Here is a 13886-nt window from a genome sequence, read left to right on the forward strand (position 1 = left end):
TGATGATGGGAAATATAAGGATTGTTCAGCAAAGACCATACATAACAAAGCAGTAATTGAAACATGGTATACTAGTAAGAAAGGTGGTCATCCTCATGTAAGCTCTATCATAAAAACCTTGAATATCCCGAGAAACAACAACAAACAAATACAGTCCGAAGCATATAACAATAAATGCAATCCATTATAACATTATTGGTAAAGTGCATCTTCCAGCCCATGCAAGCACATACCACAACCCCGATAAAAAATAGATAGAAGAAGGATCAAGACAGGCGAGTACATCCCTCGTCGAAGAAGGCCATTAAATATATGCAAGTCAACACATCACACCTATATCAAATCATATAAAATCAAGGCGTCCTACCCCTCAACACCTCCGCCCCTCCACTCCTCATCTCCTCCAACTTCCTCGTCAAATCAGCCGACTGCTCCTCAACAACCTCATTCCTCCTCGCAACTTCCGCCTCAAACAACGCCGCTGTTTTCCGTCTTGCATGGCGGAGATCTTTCATTTTAGAGAGCGCATCGCTGAATTGGTCGATGAGGAGATCCCCGTAATCCTCCCATTCGTTCATCGTGAGCGTGGAGAAGAAGTCGCGGCGGTCTTTGTCTTCGGAGTTTAGTAAGAAATCTATTTTCTCGTCCGAGGTGGCGTTGGGGCCTGGGTTGGGGGCTGGTGTGGTGGTCGGGGTGGATTTGGCGGGTGCGGTTGGGGTGTGGTCGAAAGGTTCGGATTGGAGGTCCTTGAAGGACTTTTGGCGCAGGATTTCGGGTGGGTAGTCGGATTCGAGGTTTCGTTTTTTGTTTTTGGTGCTGGTGCCGATGGTGATGGTGCTCTTGGTGGGTTGGAAGTCGGGGTCGTCTGAGACGATGCGTTGGACGGAGTTGCGGCGGGCGAAGGGGTCGTTGATTGGGTCGTGGTCATCGTCGTCGACGTCTAGGTCGTCGATGTTGGTCATGTCGAAGGTGGTTAGGGGTGGTAGGCTGTCGCGGCTGGTGTTGAAGAGGTGGTTGTCGTCGGAGTTGTGGCGCTGATGGTGCTGGTGGTGGTTGGTAGTGCTGGTGATTCCTGGTTCTTTGCCGGGTTGGGGTCGAGGTCCTGAGGTTCGACGAGTTGGGGTTATGTCCAGTTGTTCTAGGAGAGATGGCTTGGGTGGACTGAATCGTGTCCGTGGAGTTGCTGTCATACTGCGTGGCAGTGTGACTTTCCTGTTGGGTAGAGCCTGTTTTGATAATCTGGCGTCGGATGTGGATTGCCGCAGAGGAGGAGGAGCAGCAGTCTTTGATGGTTCGGGGTATGCTTGTGGTTCTGGATTCTGATAAGATCTCCTGCTGGCGGCCCAAAAGCTCTGTAGTCGTTTGCTTAATGGTTCCTCGGTGGAGGATCTGTATCTGCGGGCGTAGTTCCCGTCCTCAGTTGTATCAGATCGTTCATCGTCTCCGGCCATGGAGGTCAATTGACTTGCATCATCGGCATCTTCTGAGTCAAAACCAGCTGTTTTCATAGCGCTGTCTCCAAGATTCTCGTACCACTTGCCATCGTAAGCACGGCGTGGCAATCGAGACGGATGCAGTGGCCTCTCATCCGCTACTGGCGCTGCCTCCTGATATTGAGGAACTGTGGCGGGTCGTAATTGGAATTGAAGTGGAGCATCCTCTGCACCCATGACACTTGTCGCAGCAATAGTCGAGTCGTCGATGCCTTCCACATCGGTGTCAAACATGTCTCTATGCACGCCATTTTCCGCGGGCGCCTGAGGCATCTGCTCGCTAAATGCCGGTGTTGAATAATGCTCCAGGGGAATTGATTTGTTGATTGGCAGGGGCACTGGCGCCACCAGATTTGTTGGAGGGACGTCAACCCTTGCTTGTGCGGCTAGAGCCTGCCGTGACTGGTTTGAGGCTTCAGTTGTGCGTGGTCGAGGCTGGCCAGCCTCTTTTGAATGCACATAATCGCCCACTCCCATGGTTACCCGAGTCTGAGCGGGGTGAGGAGATGGAAGGGTAGTATTCAACAAAGAGCAAGTGGGGAAGGGGCTGATCGATATGCCGAAATGATTGTGATTGACTTGCAATTTACAATTGTTATCTAGAATGTGTGGGTCCGGTCATGGTGGTGAGGATATTGAATCGATGGCGCTGAGAGGAGGTCGAAAATGGCTAACGCGTTGATTCTTCAGGCACGCGCGAGGCATCCACACGAGGTCACGTGTGACCGATGGGCATCAATACTGCCAGTTTTATCCAGCTTCTTACAAATGTGCTGAGAGATGAGAGGGAAGTTTATAAAGGATAAATACTTTGTAAATATCATTATCTGATTTTACATTTATTTATTTTTGTGTTGGTTAAATACATCCATACATATCTTTAATCATGTCTCGTTAATCCGCATACCCAAATGAAGCATCATCATCATCTATATGCAGGTCTCCAAACGTAGAGGTGACCCCTTTGCCACGCTGTTTGGCCTTCGCAAAATAATCCTGCGACTTCTGTACCTCGTATTCCTTCCTCTCGACTGCAAGCCGGCGCTCTCGCCGCTCTTGAAGCGAGTCTTGAAGATCTTCAGCAGATGATGAACCGGTCTCATCGGAATCATAATCGACCATATCTCCCTCTGCTCGCCCATATGGCAGTGAGGAGACAAATAGATCAGCAATCCAGAGAGAGATCATTCCGCGGAGCTCCAGTAACTCAGGAGAGTCGGAGTATGGGGGAGATCCGAGAATCTCATCCATCCTGGCTGCAATCTTCTGAGCCTGTTCCAGCTCACTCTTCCTAACACTGGCAATCAGCGCATGCGTCTTCTGTCGGGTGCCGTCATGGTGTTGCATATCGAGCGCAGAATCTTCTTCTTCCGAATCGTCAGGGGACGCACCATGGGCGTCCCAGATTATCTGTCGAGAAACATTGCTCTCCTCTTGGGTGACATACACCCAAAGTCCAAACATGGCAGGATAAAAGTGTAGTGAGCTTATAGCATCAGGTGCCGCTTTTCGGTATGGGTGCTGAATGATGAGGGTTTCGTAATACTGCTTGGCCTTTTCAAAACCCTGCCTTGTGAATAAGAGTTTGGAAGGCGGTGCCTCAGACGGCTCTGCATCACGTTCCTGTGCATTATCAGGAGACATGTCCGAGACCTGGCAGTCACGTCGGAGCAAGATTTCTGCACCAATGCCCCATCTCCCTTCAGTGCGGACGTCAATTGGGATGCCCCCAATTTCTTCACGGAGGATTAACCCCCACGCCCTGCCCGCTCGAACGAAGTCTTTCTGCAGGAGGCAACGGTGCAAAATGGAAGATAGCACGGCCAGATGCTGAAGACGTAGATTCCCTTGATGGGCTGCAGACTGAGGAGGATAGATTGGAGATGGCAACGAAGTCAACTCTTTTAAGACTTGGTTTCGTGTCTGCCGACGGGTCGGTTGATCTTTAACCGGAGCATGTGGAAAATTGCCCCCAGGTAATTCTTGGTCGAAGGCAAGGCCAGCAATGCGATATTGATGGGCTTCATCCGGGGAGAGGGTGAGTGATGGACCAGGAGCTGCCTCTGATGCCGCATCTGTTGTGTCGCCATCAACATCGTCATCATCGTCCCCCCAGTCGGAGAAATCCTTCTTGCGCTTCCTAGGCTCGTACTGAGCTACGCGCACAGTGGCAGGTTGTTGCCATGGGGCAAGAGGCAAAGAAAAGACCGCTGCTGCAGGAACAGATGCCATAGAGACACGGATGATAATAATGCCGACGGCCTGTTCCAGAAGAGGAGGACTATTGAGGTACGGGGAGGTCCCGTGGGCCTTGACAGCAAGGATCACCGCATGAAAAGTGATGGGGACGAGTGGCTTGAGCGTATTCAATGTCTTGTTTATAGGAATGACGTCCACAAATACTCCATCACTAATCTGTATCACCGACGATCATCGATCGAAAAGAATGGATAGAATCGGAAGTAAAGAAGGTCCGCAGTACATGTTCAGAGAAGTCCAAAAATGGGAGCAGATGCAGAAAGACACCTGAGGCAATCTGATTTCAGACTTCTTGTCCAATCAGCAATGCCACAAATCATGCCGCCTTGAACACGTTGGGCGCTAGTCCATTAGTAGATAACACTAGATCGGATCCAGGAGGGCGAAACCGCCGAAACCGCCGGGCCACTAAACCGTTTCAGGGACAGTTGGAGTCACGGGCAAGATCGCCTTAAAGATTAAGACCAATCAGAAGCTACTATGTAAGACCTCCCGTGAAGGGACTAGGCCGAGATGGGACGGGACTGTAGGTCAAGTAAGCAAAACGAAGCCAAGCCGAAACCAAAACCAAAACCGCCCGACCAGCAGCCAAACCGAAACCAACTGTTATCATTCATCATCTCCTCTCCATCATCATCATCCTCCTCATCCTCGGGGCGCTCCCTTCGTGCTCCATCATCTCTCAGAGGCCCCCAGGGCTTCTCGCACTTCTTGATCTCTCTTTCACCCTGGCATTCATGTTCACTGCTGGACAACTGTCTCGCCAACACCTCCCATACTTACCCGTCTCTTAGCTGCAACAACTACAGTAGCCTCCGGTTAAGTCGTGGGGTCGCTCCCCCCGAATGTCGTACGGCGTTTAATCCCACCACACGTCCTTCCCTTTGTGGCTCCCTTTAAAAGGAATCGGCACCTGCTGGCTGGCCTTCAGTTAGTTTTCTACGCCTTTTAGGATCTTCTTAGCCGGGGAAATTGCTTCTCTTCACTCTGCCGACCTCCCAGTTTCCGCCTTTTGCCCAACGCTCGTTCGCAGCCGCCTGGACTCCGAACGGCCTACCACACGGTGCGATCAGGCACGTTCACTTCCCAACGCCCGCCTGCAGTAACACATCTGGACCTTGAATTGCAAATCGAGAACAATAATTTCGCACAAGAATTGAATTTATGTCATTTCACTGAAGACTGCCCAATGGTACGTTCTGCCTGAAACTATCAGGGCCAATTCCAGGGTCCTCAGGAGTCGGGACCCTTCTTAGTGGCGTTGTCTGAGTGTATTGCCTGCAAGAGCTGTCTTATCGGCCACCACTTCACCATCTGTTCTTAGTCGCAATTTCCCTGCCTTCACTTCTGCCCATCGGACCGTGCCTGAAGTGAGTCACTGCTGTGTCTGCCATCTTACTAATGCTGGTTGCACCTTTAGTCATCCACCTTTCGATGGCAATAGGCGGCTTATAGACTCCCATCGCCACGTCCTTGCGTTATTGTTACTATGGGACAGTCTTCCTCTACACAACGAAATCGTCGTCACAGTACCCCTCCAGAACACTTTCCTACTTTCCACGCGATCCGTGTCCGCAGAAATAGGGATGAAGCAATGAATAACAGCTACAACACGGAGCAGACTGGGGACTACCAGCCCCGGTCGGGAACAGAGACAGACCATGACAACACTCCAACAACTTCAGGAGCCCCCGCTCATCCGGATCCTTCTGCCGAGATATGGCATCCCAACCTTTCAGGTGATGAACAACGACATATGAGAACAATACAAGAGGAGAACGACCCGCAATATGAGCCAGGCCAGCGGGAATATCGATCGGATATATTTGCCCGAATGGCTGCCAGAAGACAGTCAACCATGTCGCGATTGGGTTCTAGGATCCTTCCTAATTCGGTGATCCGTGGATTGCTAAGCAGCGAAGAAGAAACACCAGCAGAAGGTCACGCCCATCGCCACGGTATCGTGTCAAGGACGATTCCAAGATCGGAAGCCACGCATAGCAGCGCGCGTTTTAGCCCGTTCAATTCCCTCAGCTCGAGAAGCGTCTCTAGGCGACGCTCCTTACGTGGGCCGTACTTCATCCCCCGCAATGATCCAACTCTCTTGTCAGATCCCGCTCGTTCCGGCTCATTCCTCGACCCTACCACAGAGATCACTCCAGAACCTACGCGAAGCTCATGGCGCCGCAGTGCTCGGCTGCATCGTGTCCGAAACTCACTGTCAGGACCAATTGGCCACATGTTCGGCCAATCTTTCCCGAACGCATCCGCCCAAGAATCAGGACCGATCCCACAACCACCCCTGGACCCAATTTCTAGTGAGGACGCCGACGGGTTTCTTCCTTATTCAAGGTCAATGGATAGCCAGATGGACTTTGATGAGCCCCATGAGCTTGATTCGGTAGAACCTGCTGTAGGCAGTACCCGTCCTACCTCGCCTATGTCATCGCAGTCTACACAAGGCCCACCTGGCTTACGGCAACTCCCGGGATTGCTGCGAGCAAGACCGTCTCGAGCCATGCGTCGAGAGGAACAGACTCCTTTGTCGCGTGTCCTTCAACTGGCCGCTGCCGCCATTGCCGCTCAGCTCTCTGGCACAGCTGGTCCAGTTATGCCCAACATTCAGGCTCTGGGTAATGATGGCCTTGATGGTTCGTTGGATAATTTCATACAGAGCTTACAGCACGCCACGTCCACCCAGACGGCCCCCAACGAAGGAGAGAGTGCGGCAGGCGACAACGGTCCTCCGACCCCGGTTAACTTCCTGAGAGTCTTTCGCTTTGCCAATTCAGATGGTACTCGACCCGGCGGTCCATTGAATCGTCCAACGGCAAACGCTGAGAACACCGATAACAACGGCGGCGGAATGGATGTGGACAACCCTACTGATGGACCTGAAGGACGTACTGTTACTCTCGTAGTGGTTGGTGTACGATCAGTCCCCTCTGGGAACGGGCCTAGCGGCGATCAGCCGGGTAATCCAGGAACTGGACTGGATGCCTTGCTCCGCCTGCCGTTCCTAACGCCTGGGAACTTAGCACGCAATCACGAGAACGGCTCTGGATTTCCGCCACGTCCAGATGGGCGGCCAAGGCTTCCACCTATCCGGCTCCAGGGCGAGCAGCATCCTACGGGGCTTCCCACGGGCAGTGATATTTCTTCACAAGGAGGACCGACCCCACTGCGGCGGCTGTCTGACGCGGGCACCCGGGCCCCATTTGGCTCACTGTCTGCAGCCCCTTCGGTGCTTTCGGAAAGCCCTCCAGGTCCCCATCCTCCTCCTTCGACGCCAGCTGAACCGGGATTATCCGCCGTGTCATCCAGCGCGTCCACTCCTAGTCGGAGACCTTCGACTGCTTCGGCCATGTCACCAGGTACCCTGCCTCCAATTGACACCAACCGACCGATGCAACCCACGGTTGAGCCCGCTGAAGACGGTATTCCGCTGAATACGCGCCAGCGACGTCGAAGTGACTCAGAATATGCACGCCATCGTGACTTAGGGTCTGGTGCTGTCCGGCGTAACGGCGTCGTAGAACCCGACAATGCTACACCACCCACGGGAAGAAGCTGGCTGATCTACGTTGTCGGGACCAATCTTTCAGAGAATCACCCTGCTTTTGCAACGCCAAGTCTGTTTACTGATGTAAGATATCTCAACTCTAACCCTTTTTCGCTCAACCTCTTTCTTCCCTGGTCTGTGCGTTTTGTGGCTAACGCGTGAGTAGAATCCAACGTACGAAGACATGATCTTGCTCTCGTCTCTGCTTGGGCCTGTCAAGCCACCTGTTGCGACCCAGGAGGATCTCTCTACGGCCGGTGGACTGTTCCGCCTTGTGGAGTATGCCGGCTCGCTGGTTGCAGAAGGTCTGGAAGGCGCTGGCGCCATCCAACTTCCCGAAGGCGAGCGGTGCTTGATCTGTCTCAGTGACTACGAGGCGGCAGAGGAGCTTCGGCAACTGACCAAATGCAAACACCTTTTCCACCGGGATTGCATTGATCAGGTTCGTCCATTTCTTTCCTCGGAGGGGTCAAAGACTGACTGACTTTCTACCAGTGGTTGACCACGGGCCGTAATTCATGCCCACTTTGCCGAGGCCAAGGTGTAGCCGAGACGTCGAATAATCAACCCACGCCTGATGCACCTAGCGCAGCAGCAGCGTAAGTAGGAGGACATGCGCTGCGTTGGTCATTCTCTTTCGATTCATCATCTTTCCACATAAACTTGACTTATTTGAAGCTTAGCATGAAGCGTCTTATCTCATACCCTAACGAACGTCTTTTACTGGTTTATTTTCCACTTCACGGATGGCAGGCACGGCGAACACTTTCCTTGTTCTATTAAGCAAGTGGTCTTTCCTGGTCATGGGCCGTGGGAGATGGGTTCTCAAGGAAGTGTGGCAGCTGACGCGTGAGGCATGTCAGAGAGTTTGCATTTTTGTGGCCCGCCGCAGTCTGCCATAAATACGGGACCTTCTTGAGTGCATGATATTTGGCCCCTGTGACATAACTTCAGTGTTTGAGTTCTCGTTTACTGGTCTCTTCCCTTTTGTATTATTCCCCTCTCTGGTTGAGCTACGGCTCTTGGGCGATTACGCATTGGTAGCAGGGGTTTCTAGCCAGGGCAGCCACGGCAATAGCAGTTGACTTGGTACATATTAGTTGCATACAGCCTGTTATTTTGAGATTGGAAAGCTATCCGTCGTTGTACTCTTGAGTAGAGACCAGCCATAAGCTTGGGCCAACAAGACACACTGACTTGGGAGTGGCGGAGCGGAGCCCAACCCCGGCGAAAGTCCCGCATCTCCGCCCCCTCGGCTGACTCAGCCCACCGCAGTTCACCACCCCGCGTCTGGCTGCCATCCACTGGCTCATTACGCAGTTGGATTGTGCCTTGAAGTCCGACTCTCTTAGGCCTAAACTCCGCGCCATTGCTAAGACTCGCCGCGTGCCTGGTGCGCGAATTTTACCCCTCACCGTGGGATCAATTGAGTGAAAGTTGCTGATCCTCTACAGCCAGGGAAAACTAAGAAAAGAACCCACTCCAGAAAATTTCCGACCTACCCCGCTACGAGACCAAAACACCCCCGATCCTAGTCCCTCGATCCTTTCCCAAAACCACGTCTCCCTCTCCCAATAAACAGAAAGGACAAAATCATTAGAAATGGCCAATATGGACATACCCGTGCGCCTTACCGTTCTCATATCCGGCAATGGCTCCAACCTCCAAGCAGTGATAGACAAGACACAGCAAGGACAACTCTCGACGCAGATCGTGCGCGTCATCTCCAACCGCCAGAATGCGTATGGTCTCGAGCGGGCTCGACAGGCCAACATCCCCACGCAATACCACAACCTGGTGAAGTACAAGAAACAGCACCCTGCTACACCAGAGGGCATTCAGGCGGCGCGGGAAGAGTACGACGCCGAATTGGCCCGATTGGTACTGGCTGACAAGCCGGAAATGGTGGCTTGTTTGGGATTCATGCATGTTCTGTCGCCGAGGTTCTTGGAGCCGTTGGAGGAAGCTAAGATTAATATCATTAATCTGCACCCGGCTCTGCCCGGGGCGTTTAATGGGGCGGTATGTTTATTCATTTTATTTGTCTCTTCTTCATTCGTTCCCCCCTTATCTTGTGCCCTTTAAAAATTATACGTGGGAAGAAGAAATCATGCTGACGTAATTCTGGGATGGTTGGGTTGGAATAGAACGCTATTGAGCGTGCGCATGCTGCTTGGTTGGAAGGGAAAATCGATAAGACGGGTGTTATGATCCATAGAGTCATTTCGGAGGTGGATATGGGGCAGCCCATTCTGGTCAGAGAAATTCCGTTTGTGAAGGGGGAGGATGAGGATCTGCATAAGTTTGAGCAGAAGGTGCATGAGGTTGAGTGGGGAGTGGTGATTGAGGGGGTGAAGCTTACGATCCAGGAGGTCAAGGAGAGCCGGTAGATTTTATTGCTCTTACGTGAGAGGGGTGTGGCTGGTGGATCGGTGTTTTTTGGCCATGAGTGATGATTGTTACTAACTATTGGGGTCTAAGATACCATATACTACTACGAAATGGACTGAGAGGCATGTATAATGTGCGCTGGGTTAATAAGTCGACTATTAAACGCTACTTCAGCGATGGACGCGCGCTCTTCATACGAGGGCGTTTGACATTCCTCATATGGTGTTGGGACGGAGTTTAACCCTCTCTGGGAACCACATTGGATGGAGAGACTCACGATGAATGGCTAGAACATCCGACGCCGTCTCTTCTTTAATATAATGGCACTATACTAGTCACCGGATACTAGAGAGTTGTAGTACGTATTGGACGCGCAGATACGAGATCAAGTGGCTCCCACATGGACCGGACTTCAGAATCTACTTTCCCCTCTTGCCAAGTGACTGCTGGCTGGTAAAATCCCAGTCTAAACCGGTTGAAAGCATGGTCACAGCAATTTGCTAGGGTTGTTTAGCGTGGTTTCTCCCTGGACAGTCACGTAGTCAGTACGTACTTCTGCTGGGCCGGCATGGCTCCCTGCTAGTGCACCAAGGCTCAAGGAAGGAGCACGTTCGTACTTTCCTTACTGAAAGAGGCAGCTCAAATGGGCAGGAATTAATTGATTTCCCAAGACAACTCGGGCAGAAGGGACAGACAAGGGCCTCAGGCTGCACACACACACAAAGCATGCGCTTGGACCCAGCAAGAAAACACACCGGCAGCTCCAATGCACTAAAACCAGAGTTCTCCTGTCTGGTCATCATCAAGATTGGCCCAACAAGTTGAAGATCGTCTGGTTGACGCCCCAGAAGAGATTAAATCCTTACTCTAAGGAAGGTCATGCCATGCCTGGTCTCCGCCTGGTTGCTCTCTCCCCACTTTCCGATCCCTTCCCCTTCTCCTCCCTCAGGTTCCAGTGCCTACTACTGATGCTAGTTTCAGAGACTCAGTTTCTTGTTTCACAGGGATGATTACTTGGCATGGCTGCTACTGTTCATATCTGGATGTTTTGCAGAGTTAGCCCTCTGGCCTGAACGACTCAGTAAAGCGGAGCTTAAACAGGTCCAGTAACTCTGAATGAGCCCTCTGGTCCACAGTTTCTACCCTCGACACGAATACATCACCTCCGATGGCACGTCACGACGGGGGCCTCCGACGGATGAAACCTTCCCCTCCCCTAATGCACTTCTCAGCTAATTCGACGCATTGATAGGCCAGCGTGAGGATCCAACGGCTGATGTGCATCACGGCTTTTCCGTCCCCCCCGAAGACAAAGTGCTTTTGCTGTGGCCCTTGCTAGTTTGTACCCACGTACACTATCTATGCTAGGGTAACATCATAAGTGGGCTCGAGGAAAAACGTCTAGTATCCTGCGTTGGGAAGGTATGCGCGCCGGCTCCACTCAGACGACAATGATATGGTGATGGAACAACGCTGGACGGATCGTGGCTCGGCACTTCTACTGGTGGCCACCGTACTAGCAACACGGAACTCTTTCCCTTGCCCTTACTCGCCCCATTTGCAGCATAGCTTCACCGGAAACAGAATTAACTAGCGGCCCAATCCAGCTGGGTACTTGGTTGACTTCCGGCCTGCGGCCCGGATCATAGCACGTACTCGTATTCTTCTGGTGGCTCTTGCGTTTCTCGTTGCGCTGCCATGACTCTCGACCACTGGAAGAGTAAGAACGGGGATTACGGGAAGAATAACATCAATGTGATGATCTGCAGAATCTATATCTGCTCCCCTAGCAGCAATCATCGAGTGGAAGCAATCGCATTCTGAGGCCTTTCCGCGTGATCTGATATCCGCCGTGCCCCATTACAGACCCCGTTCGAAAACGTTCTCTGATCGATAAGTTGTGCGTGCGTACTATAGTCTAGGTCCAGAAATTATTCAGCGGAAATCCCGAGGGTTACTTGTGGTGGAGCTGTCTGCTATTACAAAGTACTGGCTGATTGGGTCCCTGGGTGACTGGAGATCCCCGACTATGTTCCCCGAACACTAGTGAACCCGCGGCACATGCCATTCGCCATGCCCGGGGCTTCCTGCACACCTTTACCCTCGAAGACTCGTGCAGTCACAATGAGCGCAGGTCCGGACTGGCCAATGGCTGCATATCATTCATGCATACAAGTCCGGATAAAAAGTAATTCACAATAGCAAGGAAGATCACTCTATTCATAGTTTATTGATCAACAAGAGCGTCCCAAATTATCCCAGGATGGAGAAAGAGCATATTATTGCCTACCCTCCGTTTCAAAGAACTGCAAGGATCGTCCTGATGAACCAGGTAGCCCAGAGATTACCTAGTTTGCGCAGCCTATGAGCAGTCTCCATATGGGCCTCATTTCCTAAATCCCAAGTTGTTTGATTGACTAGCCACAGCTCCCCTCCACGGACGGAGCAGTTGGTCCTCCGCATATCCGTTGTCCCAGCCGCCTGAGGCTCCGGGCTCTTCCAGAAAGGTACGATTAATTTCCATAGCCTCTATGATTGGTGGTGGGAGAAGAAAAATCAGGGCCAGATGCCTCATGCCGGGTCCGCATGGAAAGGGGAACCGTCCGTTTTTGGCACACTTTAAGAAGCAAACATACTGTCCACATGGAGGCACCCACATCTTCTCCGGACGCCTGCCTTCTTTGAGAGTGCATTATTACCTTTGGTCCACAGTTCGTGGTGGTTACCTGTTTTATCATGGATATGGTGGATGGGGACAACGTGCGACCGTCGGCACCAGTTCTCAGCAAACCTTACTTTTCTCTGCCACGTTTCCAGCGGCGAACCAAATTCAGGTACCGACCGGCCGACAGTAGGTAAGCTCCTCTTCTCTCTGTCTCTCCTTGAATATTTCAGATTCTTCTTGTTCTCGTCGCAGACAAGCGATGCATGTAAAGAGTGCCGTGAATTAGGGCAAATGTGGGCCGCAGCGATGCGTCGAAGTACGAGGCGATAAAATTGTTAGGGGACCTACGGCTGAGACTAGGGCCGTCAAGAGTCGCCCAGTGCCGGTTAGATTGGTGGCCCCAGCTAGATCTGGGTGGACGGCGACCAGTCACCAGCGGAGGCCACTCAGCCTACTCAGCTGTCAAACCCTCAGTGTCGATCAGGAACATCCGACTGACCCGAATCCAATTTGCCTCCCTGCGAGGCCACGCCGTCGTGGTGGCCATTTCTTACGGCCGACGACAACAACGACGACGCAAATGCGGCCCATCAAATCTCCTTGGCGCAGTTTAGGTTCAATATTCCCCCAGCTCGTCTTGCTGGCTGAGCGACAGCATCATGGATGTCGTCCAGTCGTCCCTGCTATAGTTCACAGCGGGTGCTATAACCTCATTTCCGGTGACAGACGGGGACCCCAGAGCTGGTTCAGAGCTTTTCCGAGTGCGTGGGTGAACGAACGTCTCGGCAAATGTTTCCCAGATCGGGTGGTGTCATTGGATAGGGGCAGTTTCAGATTAGCCGAGGAGCATTCTGGCGGCTTCAAGTGGATCCCAGCTGGGGCTGGCGGAGTCGCCCGTGGCAATGGGACGGCGTTAGTGGTTGCTGGCCCTTCAAAGAAGGTTTGACCGCATCCACTGCAATTGCTATGACTCTAGAGGTGGAGGAGCAAGAATGCAATGTTATGAACACTAATACTTTACGAGTCCGTATAAGCCTAGGTTAGCTACAATGCCGTGGTTGTCGGCGTCTTCACGAGTCAAAATACCACAGAACATTCGGGATTTGCGCAGGGATCTCCCTAGCAGCATCCGCAGGCACCGTATTCATGGATTGAACGATCAAGGCAAGTATGGCCACCCTGACTCGGAGATCGTTCACTCGGGTTTTTACAGTGTGAAGGATAGGTTTCTCGGAGCCGGGCGGATCCACCCACCCACGGTTCCGGATGCACCCAGACTGCTGGCCTGATTCATGACGCTGTTACAGCCTCCGAGCAGAATGTCGGGACTAGCTTCTACTTTATTTGAGACAATGCCCTAGGCATTGTGATTTGAGCGGACACCCACGGAACCATGGCTTGTACTGTCGTCGGGGAGAAGCCGTGGCTGAGAATGACGCCGTCCCCCCTTGGCGGGGAGGAAACTATTCCCTTGTCTTGTGCTCAAGCCTCTTGGCAGGAGGATGAACTTCTGCTG

General features: G+C 52.3%; 2 protein-coding genes across 2 annotated transcripts; one reads left to right on the forward strand and one right to left on the reverse strand.

The window, feature by feature from the left end:
* Nucleotides 1-76: 76 nt before the first annotated feature.
* BO87DRAFT_408023 (uncharacterized protein) lies at nucleotides 77-3964 on the reverse strand. The gene is made up of 3 exons (XM_025626116.1): nucleotides 2401-3964; nucleotides 2368-2371; nucleotides 77-1982 (listed from the first exon to the last, which is right to left on the reverse strand). The coding sequence occupies exons 1-3, from the start codon at nucleotides 3723-3725 to the stop codon at nucleotides 354-356; spliced, it is 2958 nt and encodes a 985-aa protein (XP_025478019.1). The 5' UTR covers nucleotides 3726-3964; the 3' UTR covers nucleotides 77-353.
* Nucleotides 3965-5241: 1277 nt separating this feature from the next.
* BO87DRAFT_312348 (uncharacterized protein) lies at nucleotides 5242-9704 on the forward strand (the record flags this gene model as incomplete). Its single annotated transcript, XM_025619574.1, has 5 exons — nucleotides 5242-7398; nucleotides 7481-7756; nucleotides 8099-8114; nucleotides 8897-9336; nucleotides 9462-9704. The coding sequence occupies 5 exons, from the start codon at nucleotides 5242-5244 to the stop codon at nucleotides 9702-9704; spliced, it is 3132 nt and encodes a 1043-aa protein (XP_025478020.1).
* Nucleotides 9705-13886: the final 4182 nt, after the last annotated feature.

This window comes from Aspergillus neoniger, assembly GCF_003184625.1.
Source record: "Aspergillus neoniger CBS 115656 unplaced genomic scaffold BO87scaffold_23, whole genome shotgun sequence".
Lineage (NCBI taxonomy): Eukaryota > Fungi > Ascomycota > Eurotiomycetes > Eurotiales > Aspergillaceae > Aspergillus > Aspergillus neoniger.